General features: G+C 41.4%; 1 protein-coding gene across 1 annotated transcript in view; it reads right to left on the bottom strand.

Moving 5' to 3' along the window:
• Positions 1–19,506, bottom strand: part of LOC109870211 (syntaxin-binding protein 4) — a 116,874-nt gene that overhangs the window by 54,526 nt on the left and 42,842 nt on the right. Inside the window, exons 14-16 of the mRNA XM_031805141.1 lie at positions 19,317–19,441; positions 18,512–18,601; positions 18,318–18,383 (exon numbers count right to left, since the gene is read on the bottom strand). Coding sequence (XP_031661001.1) covers positions 18,318–18,383; positions 18,512–18,601; positions 19,317–19,441 — 281 coding nt within the window. The remainder of the gene's footprint in view (positions 1–18,317; positions 18,384–18,511; positions 18,602–19,316; positions 19,442–19,506) is intronic.

The raw sequence follows: 19,506 nt of genomic DNA, 5'->3' as shown, positions 1-19,506 counted from the left end.
AAATAGCTTTAAAAAGCAGGCAAAGTTTTTCATTTAGACAAGGTTGTCTAAGTAAGAGAAACCACTCCACTGCCTCTTGTGCCCCCTACTGCTGGCCAGGTGTATTTATTTAAAGGATCGGTGTGATGTGCAATTAATAGATTGTTTTAATGTGAAATGAATATGGTTGATTTTTAAGGTTAAGGAGAAGTGCTGTGAATAGTGCCACTATTTAGCATGTCAATACAAATGAATGTATTTATGGTTGTTTGTCATTTTGTCTTCTATTTGAATCATTATATGTGTTATTGTTTTTACCATCGAGAACACCTTTAGAAACAAACGTTTTAATTAATACTTTCAAGTGATATCCTCTGGGTCCACATTGTACACTTTGTTGTATATGTCTGTGTCCCAAAATAAATTAAATTCAATAGGCAAAGGTTCAGTGCATGTTGAAATTGTGAGGGAACATTTTACTGCTTGAATGAATGAATGAACGAACGAACGAACGGAGGAAGGAAGGAATGACGAACGAACGAACGAAAGGAGGAAGGAAGGAATGAATGAACGAAAGAAAGGAGGAAGGAAGGAAGGAAGGAAGGAAGGAAGGAACGAAGGAAGGAATGAAATAAAGAAAGAATGAATGACAATGAAAAAGCAGGATGCTACATTATTTTCTCGGTTTGAATGGTACTTTGCTTCAAAACAATTATTGACTTCTTCCCGAGGACTTTAGCTGTCTGGTCATTCTCTGATGGAGGATACGTGTTCTGAAGTCATTCTCACAAGCTAGAGACAACTCGCTAGAGTAGAGAACTCGCTAGAGTAGACAACTCGCTAGAGTAGAGACAACTCGCTAGAGTAGAGAACGAGCTAGAATAGAGAACAAGCTAGAATAGAGACAACTCGCTAGAGTAGAGTACTCGCTAGAGTAGAGACAACTCGCTAGAGTAGAGACAACTCGCTAGAGTAGAGAACGAGCTAGAATAGAGACAACTCGCTAGAGTAGAGAACTCGCTAGAGTAGACAACTCGCTAGAGTAGAGACAACTCGCTAGAGTAGAGAACGAGCTAGAATAGAGACAACTCGCTAGAGTAGAGAACAAGCTAGAATAGAGACAACTCGCTAGAGTAGAGAACGAGCTAGAGTAGAGACAACTCGCTAGAGTAGAGAACGAGCTAGAATAGAGACAACTCGCTAGAGTAGAGAACGAGCTAGAATAGAGACAACTCGCTAGAGTAGAGAACGAGCTAGAATAGAGACAACGCACTAGAGTAGAGAACGAGCTAGAGTAGACAACTCGCTAGAGTAGAGACAACTCGCTAGAGTAGAGAACTCGCTAGAATAGAGACAACTCGCTAGAGTAGAGAACTCGCTAGAGTAGACAACTCGCTAGAGTAGAGACAAATCGCTAGAGTAGAGAACGAGCTAGAATAGAGACAAATCGCTAGAGTAGAGAACGAGCTAGAGTAGACAACTCGCTAGAGTAGAGACAAATCGCTAGAGTAGAGAACGAGCTAGAATAGAGACAACTCGCTAGAGTAGAGAACGAGCTAGAGTAGACAACTCGCTAGAGTAGAGACAACTCGCTAGAGTAGAGAACGAGCTAGAATAGAGTAAACTCGCTAGAGTAGAGAACAAGCTAGAGTAGACAACTCGCTAGAGTAGAGAACGAGCTAGAATAGAGACAACTCGCTAGAGTAGAGAACGAGCTAGAATAGAGACAACGCACTAGAGTAGAGAACGAGCTAGAGTAGAGAACGAGCTAGAATAGAGACAACTCGCTAGAGTAGAGAACGAGCTAGAGTAGACAACTCGCTAGAGTAGAGACAACTCGCTAGAGTAGAGAACGAGCTAGAATAGAGACAACTCGCTAGAGTAGAGAACAAGCTAGAATAGAGACAACTCGCTAGAGTAGAGAACTCGCTAGAGTAGAGACAACTCGCTAGAGTAGAGAACGAGCTAGAATAGAGACAACGCACTAGAGTAGAGTAGAGACAACGCACTAGAGTAGAGTAGAGACAACGCACTGGAGTAGAGACAATGCACTGGAGTAGAGAACGAGCTAGAGTAGAGAACGAGCTAGAATAGAGACAACTCGCTAGAGTAGAGAACGAGCTAGAATAGAGACAACGCACTAGAGTAGAGACAACAAACTAGAGTAGAGAACGAGCTAGAATAGAGACAACGCACTAGAGTAGAGACAACAAACTAGAGTAGAGAACGAACTAGAATAGAGACAACGCACTAGAGTAGAGTAGAGACAACTCGCTAGAGTAGAGAACGAGCTAGAAAAGAGACAACGCACTAGAGTAGAGTAGAGACTACGCACTGGAGTAGAGACAATGCACTGGAGTAGAGACAACGCACTAGCTAGAGTAGAGACAACGAACTAGAGTAGAGACAACGCACTAGCTACAGTAGAGACAACGAACTAGAGTAGAGACAACGCACTAGAGTAGAGACAACAAACTAGAATAGAGACAACGCATTAGCTACAGTAGAGACAACGAACTAGAGTAGAGACAACAAACTAGAGTAGAGACAACGGACTAGAGTAGAGACAACGGACTAGAGTAGAGACAATGAACTAGAGTAGAGACAACGAACTAGAGTAGAGACAACGCACTACAGTAGAGACAACACACTAGCTACAGTAGAGACAACGAACTAGAGTAGAGACAACGCACTAGAGTAGAGACAACGCACTAGAGTAGAGACAACGCACTAGAGTAGAGACAACGCACTAGAGTAGAGACAGCGCACTAGAGTAGAGACAACGCACTGGAGTAGAGACAACGCACTGAAGTAGAGACAGCGCACTGGAGCAGAGACAATGAACTAGAGTAGAGACAACTCACTAGCTACAATAGAGACAACGGACTAGAGTAAAGACAACTCACTAGCTACAGTAGAGACAACGGACTAGAGTAGAGACAACAAACTAGAGTAGAGACAATGCACTAGAGTAGAGACAATGCACTGGAGTAGAGACAACAAACTAGAGTAGAGAACGAGCTAGAATAGAGACAACGCACTAGAGTAGAGAACTCGCTAGAGTAGACAACTCGCTAGAGTAGAGACAACTCGCTAGAGTAGAGAACTCGCTAGAATAGAGACAACTCGCTAGAGTAGAGAACGAGCTAGAGTAGACAACTCGCTAGAGTAGAGACAAATCGCTAGAGTAGAGAACGAGCTAGAATAGAGACAACTCGCTAGAGTAGAGAACGAGCTAGAGTAGACAACTCGCTAGAGTAGAGACAACTCGCTAGAGTAGAGAACGAGCTAGAATAGAGTAAACTCGCTAGAGTAGAGAACAAGCTAGAGTAGACAACTCGCTAGAGTAGAGACAACTCGCTAGAGTAGAGAACGAGCTAGAATAGAGACAACTCGCTAGAGTAGAGAACGAGCTAGAATAGAGACAACGCACTAGAGTAGAGAACGAGCTAGAGTAGAGAACGAGCTAGAATAGAGACAACTCGCTAGAGTAGAGAACGAGCTAGAGTAGACAACTCGCTAGAGTAGAGACAACTCGCTAGAGTAGAGAACGAGCTAGAATAGAGACAACTCGCTAGAGTAGAGAACAAGCTAGAATAGAGACAACTCGTTAGAGTAGAGAACTCGCTAGAGTAGAGACAACTCGCTAGAGTAGAGAACGAGCTAGAATAGAGACAACGCACTAGAGTAGAGTAGAGTAGAGACAACGCACTGGAGTAGAGACAATGCACTGGAGTAGAGAACGAGCTAGAGTAGAGAACGAGCTAGAATAGAGACAACTCGCTAGAGTAGAGAACGAGCTAGAATAGAGACAACGCACTAGAGTAGAGACAACAAACTAGAGTAGAGAAGGAGCTAGAATAGAGACAACGCACTAGAGTAGAGACAACAAACTAGAGTAGAGAACGAACTAGAATAGAGAACGCACTAGAGTAGAGTAGAGACAACTCGCTAGAGTAGAGAACGAGCTAGAAAAGAGACAACGCACTAGAGTAGAGTAGAGACTACGCACTGGAGTAGAGACAATGCACTGGAGTAGAGACAACGCACTAGCTAGAGTAGAGACAACGAACTAGAGTAGAGACAACGCACTAGCTACAGTAGAGACAACGAACTAGAGTAGAGACAACGCACTAGAGTAGAGACAACAAACTAGAATAGAGACAACGCATTAGCTACAGTAGAGACAACGAACTAGAGTAGAGACAACAAACTAGAGTAGAGACAATGGACTAGAGTAGAGACAACGGACTAGAGTAGAGACAAAGAACTAGAGTAGAGACAACGAACTAGAGTAGAGACAACGCACTACAGTAGAGACAACACACTAGCTACAGTAGAGACAACGAACTAGAGTAGAGACAACGCACTAGAGTAGAGACAACGCACTAGAGTAGAGACAACGCACTAGAGTAGAGACAACGCACTAGAGTAGAGACAGCGCACTAGAGTAGAGACAGCGCACTAGAGTAGAGACAACGCACTGGAGTAGAGACAACGCACTGAAGTAGAGACAGCGCACTGGAGCAGAGACAATGAACTAGAGTAGAGACAACTCACTAGCTACAATAGAGACAACGGACTAGAGTAAAGACAACTCACTAGCTACAGTAGAGACAACGGACTAGAGTAGAGACAACAAACTAGAGTAGAGACAATGCACTAGAGTAGAGACAATGCACTGGAGTAGAGACAACAAACTAGAGTAGAGACAACAAACTAGAGTAGAGACAACGAACTAGAGTAGAGACAACGCACTAGAGTAGAGACAACGCACTAGAGTAGAGACAACGGACTAGAGTAGAGACAACACACTAGAATAGAGACAACAAACTAGAGTAGAGAACGAACTAGAATAGAGACAACGCACTAGAGTAGAGTAGAGACAACTCGCTAGAGTAGAGAACGAGCTAGAAAAGACAACGCACTAGAGTAGAGTAGAGACTACGCACTGGAGTAGAGACAATGCACTGGAGTAGAGACAACGCACTAGCTAGAGTAGAGACAACGAACTAGAGTAGAGACAACGCATTATATACAGTAGAGACAACGAACTAGAGTAGAGACAACAAACTAGAGTAGAGACAACGGACTAGAGTAGAGACAACGGACTAGAGTAGAGACAATGAACTAGAGTAGAGACAACGAACTAGAGTAGAGTAGAGACAACTCGCTAGAGTAGAGAACGAGCTAGAAAAGAGACAACGCACTAGAGTAGAGTAGAGACAACGCACTAGAGTAGAGTAGAGTAGAGACAACGCACTAGAGTAGAGTAGAGACAACGCACTGGAGTAGAGACAATGCACTGGAGTAGAGAACGAGCTAGAGTAGAGAACGAGCTAGAATAGAGACAACTCGCTAGAGTAGAGAACGAGCTAGAATAGAGACAACGCACTAGAGTAGAGACAACAAACTAGAGTAGAGAAGGAGCTAGAATAGAGACAACGCACTAGAGTAGAGACAACAAACTAGAGTAGAGAACGAACTAGAATAGAGAACGCACTAGAGTAGAGTAGAGACAACTCGCTAGAGTAGAGAACGAGCTAGAAAAGAGACAACGCACTAGAGTAGAGTAGAGACTACGCACTGGAGTAGAGACAATGCACTGGAGTAGAGACAACGCACTAGCTAGAGTAGAGACAACGAACTAGAGTAGAGACAACGCACTAGCTACAGTAGAGACAACGAACTAGAGTAGAGACAACGCACTAGAGTAGAGACAACAAACTAGAATAGAGACAACGCATTAGCTACAGTAGAGACAACGAACTAGAGTAGAGACAACAAACTAGAGTAGAGACAACGGACTAGAGTAGAGACAACGGACTAGAGTAGAGACAAAGAACTAGAGTAGAGACAACGAACTAGAGTAGAGACAACGCACTACAGTAGAGACAACACACTAGCTACAGTAGAGACAACGAACTAGAGTAGAGACAACGCACTAGAGTAGAGACAACGCACTAGAGTAGAGACAACGCACTAGAGTAGAGACAACGCACTAGAGTAGAGACAGCGCACTAGAGTAGAGACAGCGCACTAGAGTAGAGACAACGCACTGGAGTAGAGACAACGCACTGAAGTAGAGACAGCGCACTGGAGCAGAGACAATGAACTAGAGTAGAGACAACTCACTAGCTACAATAGAGACAACGGACTAGAGTAAAGACAACTCACTAGCTACAGTAGAGACAACGGACTAGAGTAGAGACAACAAACTAGAGTAGAGACAATGCACTAGAGTAGAGACAATGCACTGGAGTAGAGACAACAAACTAGAGTAGAGACAACAAACTAGAGTAGAGACAACGAACTAGAGTAGAGACAACGCACTAGAGTAGAGACAACGCACTAGAGTAGAGACAACGGACTAGAGTAGAGACAACACACTAGAGTAGAGACAACGCACTAGAGTAGAGACAACAAACTAGAGTAGAGAACGAACTAGAATAGAGACAACGCACTAGAGTAGAGTAGAGACAACTCGCTAGAGTAGAGAACGAGCTAGAAAAGAGACAACGCACTAGAGTAGAGTAGAGACTACGCACTGGAGTAGAGACAATGCACTGGAGTAGAGACAACGCACTAGCTAGAGTAGAGACAACGAACTAGAGTAGAGACAACGCATTATATACAGTAGAGACAACGAACTAGAGTAGAGACAACAAACTAGAGTAGAGACAACGGACTAGAGTAGAGACAACGGACTAGAGTAGAGACAATGAACTAGAGTAGAGACAACGAACTAGAGTAGAGACAACGCACTACAGTAGAGACAACACACTAGCTACAGTAGAGACAACGAACTAGAGTAGAGACAACGCACTAGAGTAGAGACAACACACTAGAGTAGAGACAACGCACTAGAGTAGAGGCAACGCACTAGAGTAGAGACAGCGCACTAGAGTAGAGACAGCGCACTAGAGTAGAGACAACGCACTGGAGTAGAGACAACGCACTGAAGTAGAGACAGCGCACTGGAGCAGAGACAATGAACTAGAGTAGAGACAACTCACTAGCTACAATAGAGACAACGGACTAGAGTAAAGACAACTCACTAGCTACAGTAGAGACAACGGACTAGAGTAGAGACAACAAACTAGAGTAGAGACAATGCACTAGAGTAGAGACAATGCACTGGAGTAGAGACAACAAACTAGAGTAGAGACAACACACTAGAGTAGAGACAACGCACTAGAGTAGAGACAACAAACTAGAGTAGAGAACGAACTAGAATAGAGACAACGCACTAGAGTAGAGTAGAGACAACTCGCTAGAGTAGAGAACGAGCTAGAAAAGAGACAACGCACTAGAGTAGAGTAGAGACTACGCACTGGAGTAGAGACAATGCACTGGAGTAGAGACAACGCACTAGCTAGAGTAGAGACAACGAACTAGAGTAGAGACAACGCATTATATACAGTAGAGACAACGAACTAGAGTAGAGACAACAAACTAGAGTAGAGACAACGGACTAGAGTAGAGACAACGGACTAGAGTAGAGACAATGAACTAGAGTAGAGACAACGAACTAGAGTAGAGACAACGCACTACAGTAGAGACAACACACTAGCTACAGTAGAGACAACGAACTAGAGTAGAGACAACGCACTAGAGTAGAGACAACACACTAGAGTAGAGACAACGCACTAGAGTAGAGGCAACGCACTAGAGTAGAGACAGCGCACTAGAGTAGAGACAGCGCACTAGAGTAGAGACAACGCACTGGAGTAGAGACAACGCACTGAAGTAGAGACAGCGCACTGGAGCAGAGACAATGAACTAGAGTAGAGACAACTCACTAGCTACAATAGAGACAACGGACTAGAGTAAAGACAACTCACTAGCTACAGTAGAGACAACGGACTAGAGTAGAGACAACAAACTAGAGTAGAGACAATGCACTAGAGTAGAGACAATGCACTGGAGTAGAGACAACAAACTAGAGTAGAGACAACAAACTAGAGTAGAGACAACGAACTAGAGTAGAGACAACGCACTAGAGTAGAGACAATGCACTAGAGTAGAGACAATGCACTGGAGTAGAGACAACAAACTAGAGTAGAGACAACAAACTAGAGTAGAGACAACGAACTAGAGTAGAGACAACGCACTAGAGTAGAGACAACGCACTAGAGTAGAGACAACGGACTAGAGTAGAGACAACACACTAGAGTAGAGACAACGCACTAGAGTAGAGACAACGGACTAGAGTAGAGACAACGCACTGGAATAGAGACAACGCACTGGAGTAGAGACAACGGACTAGAGTAGAGACAACGGACTAGAGTAGAGACAACGGACTAGAGTAGAGACAACGCACTAGAGTAGAGACAACGAACTAGAGTAGAGACAACGCACTAGTTTTTCTGACCACGTGACCTGGCCTGGAAAACTCCTGGCCGTACCTGATACCATGATAATATGGTAGATAAGTGACATTGAAGACTGTGGCCCATTTTTACTTTTGTTACCATCTACACAAACTGTCATCTGTTATTAAGGTGCAGCTCTACTTTTAACAAAAAAAACATTTGGTGACGATTACTTCCGGCCTCTGAAGACCTAAAAAAACATCCTGTTTCGTGTTTCTAGTGGCATAACATGCATTGGTCAGTGAGTTTGAAACCTTTTTTTTACAGAAACCCCCCCTGTGCTACCCCCTACCTGGTGTTCCATTATCTATCAGTAAGTCAGTAGAAACAGGTCAAGGATGTAGCAGTCTAGTCATAACTCACATGGACATAAACAACCATTTTGACAACACATTTTCTGGGGTAATTTCTGATCTCTGCTGATGGATAAAAATAAATATCTCCCCTGGTGTCTCTCTCACACACACACACTCCAGACTAACTGTTCCTGTCGCTTCCGGTTAGAATACTGGGAATTCTATCAATTCTGAGAACCGACGTTCCGAGGAGAGAGAGAGAGAGAGAGAGAGAGAGAGAGAGAGAGAGAGAGAGAGAGAGGGATAAGACTTAAGCTGGGATATATCACAGCACACGGGAAAGACATGAAAAAGCAGAGAAAGCCCTCCATAACGTTAAAATAACATCAAATTGAACAGAAATACAGTGTAGACATTGTTAATGTTGTAAATGACTATTGTAGCTGGAAACGGAAGATCTTTTTGTGTTATATCTACATCGGCGTACAGAGGCCCATTATCAGCAACTATCACTCCTGTGTTCCAATGGCACGTTGTGTTAGCTAATCCACGTTTATAATTTTAAAAGGCTAATTGATCATAAGAAAACCCTTTTGCAATTATGTTAGCAGAGATGAAAACTGTTGTTCTGATTAAAGAAGCAATAAAACTGGCGTTCTTTAGACTAGTTGAGTATCTGGAGCATCAGCATTTGTGGGTTCAATTACAGGCTCAAAATGGCCAGAAACAAATAACTGTTGAAGACCAGCATCCCGGAGTCGCCTCTTCACTGTTGACGTTGAGACTGGTGTTTTGTGGGTACTATTTAATGAAGCTGCCAGTTGAGGACTTGTGAGGCGTCTGTTTCTCAAACTAGACACTCTAATGTATTTGTCCTCTTGCTCAGTTGTGCACCGGGGCCTCCCACTCCTCTTTCTATTCTGGTTACAGCCAGTTTACGCTGTTCTGTGAAGGGAGAAGTACACAGCATTGTACGACATCTTCAGTTTCTTGGCAATTTCTCGCATGGAATAACCTTCATTTCTCAGAACAAGAATAGACTGAGGAGTTTCAGAAGAAAGTTATTTGAGAGAGAGAGAGCGAGAGAGAGAGATCTCGTGCATTTTTAGATAGATTTTGAGTTGGATATACAGGATGCTAACCTCTACAACATAACCTTCACTCCAAATCAAAACTCAAAACCTACAACCTGATTTTGGACGGAATTGCGGAATCACCTGGAAGGTTTACAACTACCAAATACTTTTATTCCAACGCTATACAGCAAATGCTCTGGAAGACAACAGAAACCTGAAAACACCCTCCAACCTGGAACTGAATGAGTAATGTTAAGTCTGAAGATATACTTTATTTCCAAAAGCCAAGAAGAAAAATGCATTACATTACTTTATAATGACTGAATGATAAATTAAGGCTGCCAAGCTTGATACAACTTCAATTAGCACTGACGTGTCAAGTGAGAGCTGTCAAATCCATTTAGCCCAACAACGTCAGGAGAGTCGAACAGTCTACTCCAACCAAATGGAGAGGTCTTAGAAGCTGCCTCCCGCTGTTCAGAGGTCATTAAAATACAGTACCCTGTGTATGTAAAGAACGATAAGGCAAAAAAAGATCACAAAATGAAGCTCCTTATGGAAAGTCAAGAGACACTTTTTTGCTGACTATTATAAAAATGGGCACATCAGCAACCTCCTCTTCCACACAAACCATCCCCTGGCAGGGCACAGTGCTATATTAGCACACTACCCCTCTGTTAAGAGAGGGGGTGTTGACGAGGGGTGGAAACTCAGGATACTAGACAACGAGGACTGAGTCAGCTAATATAAATCTCTATAAGTCTGGAACAGTATTGGTACAGGTGAACACCAAACAGTTTCATCTGGACTTTCACCTACTCAAAGAATTAGCCCAGCAGGAGAAGCTCTCCCTTGAGAAAGATACACCCCCCCGAGTGGGTCAGACCAGGCCTCTTCATTATAGAACCTGACAGATGAGCTATACATACATTGGCCTAAACATTAGCGCCACAGGTAACTTCCACAAAGCTGTGAATGATCTGAGACAAGGCAAGAAGGGCATTCTATGCCATCAAAAGGAACATCAAATTTGACATACTAATTAGGATCTGGCTAAAAATACCCATTGCCCTTTATAGTTGTGAGGTCTGGGGTCCGCTCACCAACCAATAATTCACAAAATGGGACAAACACCAAATTGAGACTCTGCATGTAGAATTCTGAAAAAATATCCTCTGTGTACAACGTAAAACACCAAATAATGCATGCAGAGCAGAATTAGGCCGATACCCGCTAATTATCAAAACTGGTTTACCTTTTTTTTTTACTATGACTTTTGTAATGGGTTCATTCTTTTGGAGCTTCTGTGAGTGTAATGTTTACTGTTCATTTTTATTGTTTATTTCACTTTTGTATATTATCTACTTCACTTGCTTTGGCAATGTTAACATGTGTTTCCCATGCCAATAAAGCCCCTTGAATTGAATTGAGAGAGAGGTAGAGACGTAGAGAGGTAGAGACAGGGGAAGGAGAAAGCAAGAGAAGTATGTGCATGTGTATGAGTCCATGCATGAGTGTGTGTGCCCCAATGTCCATGTCAAATACTAATCTTGGTGACCTTGGACACTAATGACAAATTGAAATGTTTCCCATTTCTTAATCTCTCCATCTTCATCTCCCCTTCCCCCCTCAGCTCTACAAAATAACCCTAATCAAGTCATACCAGTTGGCAATATAACCCTTCACAAAGAGAAACAGCAGGTCTTTCCCCTGGTTCAATTCAATACTTCCACTCTGTATGCATATTTCATATCTTTTTCTTGTAAATTATTTATTTGATTTATCCGCTTGTGTAATGTTTTCTGTGTACTGTCTGGGGTGACCAACCTGGACTCAGGGGTAGACTTAACATAGTAAACTTAAATCTTTCTCCCTCCCTTTAGTATGATAGGATTAGGGGTTAAGGTTAGTGGAAGGGTTACCCAGCTAGCACATATTTTTGTTTTGGACCTTGGTGAGTGTGTTGTTGTCCTAAGGTTATTTGCATACAACCTTCCCACAACGTTCTGGGAATGGTGCAGGACACCCAGCTAGCACATAATGTTCCGAGAACCATATGTTTCTTAAGTGGGGATTTCAGAACTTTACTAATGCTTTCTGCAGGTTTGTCATGGTTCTATTTACAGTCATATTCTCAAAGCATTAAGAAACCGTTCAGGGATCCATAGTAAAACGTTCAGGGAGTAAACGTTCCATAAAGTTCCATAGTAAAACGTTCAGGGATCCATAGTAAAACGTTCTCAGACGCTACATGAAACCTAAAAATGTAAGTTCCCAGAACAGGCGAAAATGTTACTTCTGTTCTCAGAACGTTTAAAACAGTCTTACCAGTCAGGAAACGTATGTCTTTGTTCCCAGAACCAATGGGAAACCAAAAACATATGTTCCCACAACTTCCAAGGAACCAAATGTGCTAGCTGGGAAAACTTAGAGTTAGGGGTTAGGGTTAAGATTAGGCGAAGGGTTAGCAGACATGCTAAGTACAGTGCCTTGCGAAAGTATTCGGCCCCCTTGAACTTTGCCACCTTTTGCCATTTCCCATTCCTCCTTGCAAAACAGCTCGAGCTCAGTGAGGTTGGATGGAGAGCATTTGTGAACAGCAGTTTTCAGTTCTTTCCACAGATTCTCGATTGGATTCAGGTCTGGACTTTGACTTGGCCATTCTAACACCTGGATATGTTTATTTTTGAACCATTCCATTGTAGATTTTGCTTTATGTTTTGGATCATTGTCTTGTTGGAAGACAAATCTCCGTACCAGTCTCAGGTCTTTTGCAGACTCCATCAGGTTTTCTTCCAGAATAGTCCTGTATTTGGCTCCATCCATCTTCCCATCAATTTTAACCATCTTCCCTGTCCCTGCTGAAGAAAAGCAGGCCCAAACCATGATGCTGCCACCACCATGTTTGACAGTGGGGATGGTGTGTTCAGGGTGATGAGCTGTGTTGCTTTTACGCCAAACATAACGTTTTGCATTGTTACCAAAAAGTTCCATTTTGGTTTCATCTGACCAGAGCACCTTCTTCCACATGTTTGGTGTGTCTCCCAGGTGGCTTGTGGCAAACTTTAAACGACACTTTTTATGGATATCTTTAAGAAATGGCTTTCTTCTTGCCACTCTTCCATAAAGGCCAGATTTGTGCAATATACGACTGATTGTTGTCCTATGGACAGAGTCTCCCACCTCAGCTGTAGATCTCTGCAGTTCATCCAGAGTGATCATGGGCCTCTTGGCTGCATCTCTGATCAGTCTTCTCCTTGTATGAGCTGAAAGTTTAGAGGGACGGCCAGGTCTTGGTAGATTTGCAGTGGTCTGATACTCCTTCCATTTCAATATTATCGCTTGCACAGTGCTCCTTGGGATGTTTAAAGCTTGGGAAATCTTTTTGTATCCAAATCCGGCTTTAAACTTCTTCACAACAGTATCTCGGACCTGCCTGGTGTGTTCCTTGTTCTTCATGATGCTCTCTGCGCTTTTAACGGACCTCTGAGACTATCACAGTGCAGATGCATTTATACGGAGACTTGATTACACACAGGTGGATTGTATTTATCATCATTAGTCATTTAGGTCAACATTGGATCATTCAGAGATCCTCACTGAACTTCTGGAGAGAGTTTGCTGCACTGAAAGTAAAGGGGATGAATAATTTTGCACACCCAATTTTTCAGTTTTTGATTTGTTAAAAAAGTTTGAAATATCCAATAAATGTCATTGCACTTCATGATTGTGTCCCACTTGTTGTTGATTCTTCACAAAAAAATACAGTTTTATATCTTTATGTTTGAAGCCTGAAATGTGGCAAAAGGTCACAAAGTTCAAGGGGGCCGAATACTTTCGCAAGGCACTGTATATATATATATATATATTTTTTTTTTAAATGCCTCGTGCCCCAGCACGTTGACTCGGTACTGGGACCTCAAGTTATTGTCACTTTTGGTGTATTTATTCCTCATGTTATTATTTTTCAATTATGTATCTTTTTTCTCTCTCTGCATTGTTGGAAGTAAGTTTTTCACTGTTAGTCTACACCTGTTGTTTGTAAAGCATGTGACAATTTCTTTTGACTATACATGACCATACCAACCCAGTGTAGTGTACATAGAAGGTTAAATAATTACACTGCTGAATACACAGACGAAGCTAGAGTTTAGAGTTACTCGCACACAGCTAAACCTGTTTGTGTGTGTGTGTGTGTGTGTGTGTGTGTGTGTGTGTGTGTGTGTGTGTGTGTGTTTGTGTGTGTGTGTGTGTGTGTGTGTGTGTGTGTGTGTGTGTGTGTGTGTGTGTGTGTGTGTGTGTGTGTGTGTGTGTGTGTGTGTGTGTGTGTGTGTGTGTGTGTGTGTGTATGTGTGTATGTATGTATGTATGTATGTATGTATGTATGTATGTATGTATGTATGTATGTATGTATGTATGTATGTATGTATGTGTGTGTGTGTGTGTGTGTGTGTGTGTGTGTGTGTGTGTGTGTGTGTGTGTGCATGTGGCGCGTGCATTTGCATGTGCTTGTGTGTTTGTTACAGTAGAGCTTTAACCTGAAAGCCAGGGAGTGACCACATAAAGGGCTTTCAGGAAAGTATTCACACCCCTTGACTTTTTCCACATGTTGTTGTTTTACAGCCTGAATTTAATATGTATTCAATTGAGATGTTGTGTCACTGGCCTTCACACCACATAATGTCAAAGTGGAAAGATGTTTTTAGAATTTTTAACAAATTAATTAAAAAAATGAAATGCTGAAATGTTTTGAGTCAACAAGTAAACCCCTTTGTTATGGCAAGCCTAAATAAGTTTAGGAGTAAAAGTCTGCTAAACAAGTCACATAATAAGTTGCATGGACTAATAGTGTTTAACATGAATTTCAAAAACAGATTCAACCACAGACCAGGGAGGTTTTAAATGCCTCGCGAAGAAGGGGACCTATTGGTAGATGGGGGAAAAAAAGCAGGCATTGAATATTCCCTTTGAGCATGGTGACGTTAATAATTACACTTTGGATGGTGTATCAGTACACCCAGTCACTACGAAGATACAGGCGTCATAACTAACTGAGTTGCCAGAGAGGAAGGAAACCGTTCAGGGATTTCACCATGAGGCAAATGGTGACTTTAAAACAGTTACAGAGTTTAATGGCTAAGATCGGAGAAAATGGAGGATTAATCTACAACATTGTAGTTACTCCACAATACTAACCTAAATGAGAATAAAAAGAAAGCCTGTACATAATAAAAATATTCCAAAACATGCATCCTATTTGCTATAAGGCACTAAAACAGCAAAAAAAAAGTACTTTATGTCCTGAATACAAAGTGTTATGTTTGGGGTAAATCCAACACATCACGGAGAACCACTCTTCATATTTTCAAGCATGGTGGTGGTTGCATTCTGTTATGGGTATGCTTGTCATTGGCAAGGACTAGGGAGTTAAAAAATAAAAATAAAAAATGGAATAGAGCTAATCACAAGCAAAATACTAGAGGAAAACCTGGTTTCCACCTCTCAGCAGGAGCTGCTTACCTAGACGACATTGAATGTTCCTGAGTGGCCGAGTTACAGTATTGACTTAAATCTGCTTGAAAATCTAATGGCAATACTTGAAAATGGCTGTCTAGCAATGATCAACAAGCATCTTGACAGAGCTTGAAGAATTAAAAAAATAATAATAATAATAATAATGTGCAAATATTGTAAAAATCCAGGTGTGCAAAGCTCTTAGAGATTTACCCAGAAAATCTCACAATTGTAATCACTGCCAAAGGTGATTCTAATTGACTTCAGGATGTGGTCATACCTGGTGGAAGAGAGAGGTGAGCACCGGAACATCCTGTCTGCCTCCTGACTGTCCATATCCTTATCCTGGAACATCCTGAGTATTGACTCAGGGGGTTGAATACTTATCTAATCAATATATATTAGTGTATTCATTACTTATTTATTTATTTATTCCACTTTGACTTAATTTTTTCCACTTTGAGTATTCTCTGTAGATTTTTCACAAAATAAATGACAATTAAATCCATTTTAATCAAATTTTGTAACAGAACAACATTTTTGAAAAGTCAAGTAGTGTGAATACTTTATGAAGGCATTGCATGCAGTCATGGTCCTGACAAACATGCAGTAAAAAAGGAAGTATATGAAAGAAAGAAAGAAAGATGCTACCATCCCGGTTCCTGATGGGCATATTAATATTGCCTGTGGATAAATGTGGATATTGATCTGTGCTCTTTATGCAACACTTGTATCAGAATATGCATCTCAAATGGCACCCTATTCCCTATATAGTGCACTACTCTGGTCAAGTTGTCCATCATAGGGAATAAGGTACCATTTGGGACGCATCCAGAGTGTGTGGGAGACCGACCCGTAGAGGAGTGGAGGTGAGGCCAAGTGTGCTGTGTCTATGACTCACAGTACAGAGAGGGTGTATTTATTTATTTTACTTAGGGTCCACCCTCTTCTGTGTTCCCTGGAGTCTCGCACTTCATACAGTGAGTTTGTTACACTGTTCTATCTGTTTCTCCCGCCTACACACGGTACTGTAAGTACTGCTACTACAGGATGTGCTAAACCCAGTGCTCTCAACAAGCTCAGAGTACGCTTCCCAAATGATACCCTACTCCCTATATACAGTAGTGCACTACTTTTGAACAGAGCCCTGGTCAAAGAAGTGCACTATAACCCGGAATAGTGTGTAATTTGGGAAGTGTACTCAGAGGATGTTTAGGGATGATGGCACGCGTCGAAGGGACCGTGACTGCTCTAGTAGCACTAAGGTTGATTAACCACTTAGTGATGTGGTTCAACGAGTTTATAATGAGTGGTCTGTTTGTTTCAGTATGGGATGCTTATGTGGTTTGGTGTATGTAGTATTGGATACTCTGGGCTGATCAGTTTATAATGAGTGGTCTGTTTGTTTCAGTATGGGATACTCATGTGGTTTGGTGTATGTAGTATTGGATACTCATGTGGTTTGGTGTATGTAGTATTGGATGCTCATGTGGTTTGGTGTATGTAGTATTGGATACTCTGGGCTGATCAGTTTATAATGAGTGGTCTGTTTGTTTCAGTATGGGATGCTCATGTGGTTTGGTGTATGTAGTATTGGATACTCTGGGCTGATCAGTTTATAATGAGTGGTCTGTTTGTTTCAGTATGGGATGCTCATGTGGTTTGGTGTATGTAGTATTGGATACTCATGTGGTTTGGTGTATGTAGTATTGGATACTCATGTGGTTTGGTAGATGTAGTATTGGATACTCATGTGGTTTGGTGTATGTAGTATTGGATACTCATGTGGTTTGGTGTATGTAGTATTGGATACTCATGTGGTTTGGTGTATGTAGTATTGGATACTCATGTGGTTTGGTGTATGTAGTATTGGATACTCATGTGGTTTGGTGTATGTTGTATTGGATACTCATGTGGTTTGGTGTATGTAGTATTGGATACTCATGTGGTTTGGTGTATGTAGTATTGGATACTCATGTGGTTTGGTGTATGTAGTATTGGATACTCATGTGGTTTGGTGTATGTAGTATTGGATACTCATGTGGTTTGGTGTATGTAGTATTGGATACTCATGTGGTTTGGTGTATGTTGTAGTTAAAGCTTTAAATGCGTAGTCATTTTGGCTTTTCATCGAGTAGAATTCGCTGCACACTATAGAGAAGGGGAATCTTCTTTCCAAACCCATGTGCGTTTGACAACAGCTTATAATCAGATAGGGAGACTCGCTTTACCAAAATGGACAAATGCTGGGATCAACACAATTGCGCATTACACGACTCATTGTTAGTATGGTTGAGCTAGTACGTTTATATTTGTTGCTTATTGAATGAAGTTTTACTAAACAATATGTTCTAAATAGTATGTAGTACGATTAGTACACAGTATGGCTTTTTAGTAAGTAGTAGGCAAGACACAGCCATTCACAAGACAATCCTGTTATTGTATTACTGTATTATTGTATGAATTCCATAGGCTAAGACCAAGAAAAGACCCTTGCTTGCTCAATATAAGCTGGGAACTAAGGATACATTTTGACGATATAGTGCTCGTATGCTACCACTTCCCGACTAGTCGTTAATAAAGCTTGAGTTGGACTGTGGCTCGTTCTCTGTATCTTTATAACCATCAAGATTCTTCATTTTTTAAATTATTATTGCTGGACCTAAAATTTTAAAAACACCAGTAAATCAAGCTCCAAGTGATTAACTTTTTATTTTTTTATTTATCTGTTCCAAAGTGTAATTGAAATGCATTCCAGGTGACTACCTCATGAATCTGGTTGAGAAAATGCCAAGAGTGTGCAAAGTTGTCATCAAGACAACTGGCTACTTCGAAGGATCTCAAATATGTTTTGATTTGTGTAACACTTTTTTGGTTACTACATGATTCCATATGTGTTATTTCATAGTTTTGATGTCTTCACTATTATTCTACAATGTAGAAACTAGTACAAATAAAGAAAAACCCTGGAATGAGTAGGTGTGTCAAAACTTTTTTCACTTGTACAGTATGCACTTTAAGTGTGCTTGTGCAGAACCCCCCCCCCCCCCCCCCCCAGATAAACTGTACTAACACACCTGTTTGACATTGTTCAGCTCTCCCTGCATCTGCAGTTGAAGTCTCTCGGACTCTGCCAACTGCTCCTGAAGAATGTAGAGACACGGCAACAAAAAATAACATAAATTGTCTATATACTGTATATGCTCATGTATTCACGTTTCTCTTTTCTGACCTACTAATGTTTGATATCTCGAACTCGGATAATATGTACCTGTAGTTTCTTGATTTCTCTCAGAGCCTCGATGTGGTCTTTCCTCAGTCTCTCCATCTCCTCTAGGTCATCAGAGTCAGACAGTGAAGACTGATAGATAGACAGACAGACAGCTTTAATGCATATAAAAACACACTACTATACTACACATATTACACCTTCAAGCAGAGCATCAACAGGGCAACATTCATAACCACTGCATGTCAAGTTTACTACAGCAAACATTAACGCTACAACAGACAAAGACTCTTTGGGGCTGTTTCCCAGACACAGATTAAGTTTAGTCCTAGACTACAAAGCACTTTTAATAATGGAGATTCTCAATTGAGCTTCCTTTTTAGTCCAGGACCAGGTTTAACATGTGTCCGGGAAAACGTCCCTTTGATTTAGCATACAGATGTAAGATCTTAATTTGATCAACCTGTTGCAGGAGAAATGCAGAGAAATGTAATGGAATGCAGGACATTTAAAACATGTAGTAGTGTATTTGAGGTTTAAAAGGCTTCTGAAGTTCAGAATTTCCACTTTGAAATTTCTGACTTGATTTTCCCTTACGTAAAATGTATCAACCCCTTACAAAAATGTCCACATGATAATTCACATTCCTGTTATTTTATTTTCCTGCTGTAGCAATTTGGGTCAAAGTAAGATCCTACAACTGTAAGACAGATCTGCAAATAATTTTCAAAATCATCATACCTATATCAAATTTCACGTGCACGTAAACAACTACAGTACATTAGATTTGATGTATTTACACAGGAAACCCATTGAGGCTGGAGTGTGCAGATTTAATTTAACCTACCCGTGATTTGGTGGGTGACTCTAGGAGGCTGGAGAGGTCTTCTGACACAAACTTTAACCTCTGACCTCCCACCTCTGACTCCTCAAACTGTAGCTTGAACAGCTCCCGCGTCAGCGTCTCAAAGTCTGTACACAGAGAGGCAACGTGTGTTTTATAATCACAATCTATAAAAACAGTGCACTCTGAAAGT

The sequence above is a fragment of the Oncorhynchus kisutch genome, linkage group LG25 (assembly GCF_002021735.2).
Source record: "Oncorhynchus kisutch isolate 150728-3 linkage group LG25, Okis_V2, whole genome shotgun sequence".
In the NCBI taxonomy this organism is placed as follows: Eukaryota; Metazoa; Chordata; class Actinopteri; order Salmoniformes; family Salmonidae; genus Oncorhynchus; species Oncorhynchus kisutch.
Note: the sequence above shows the minus strand (reverse complement) of the source record. Positions and strands in the feature narration are given on the sequence as shown.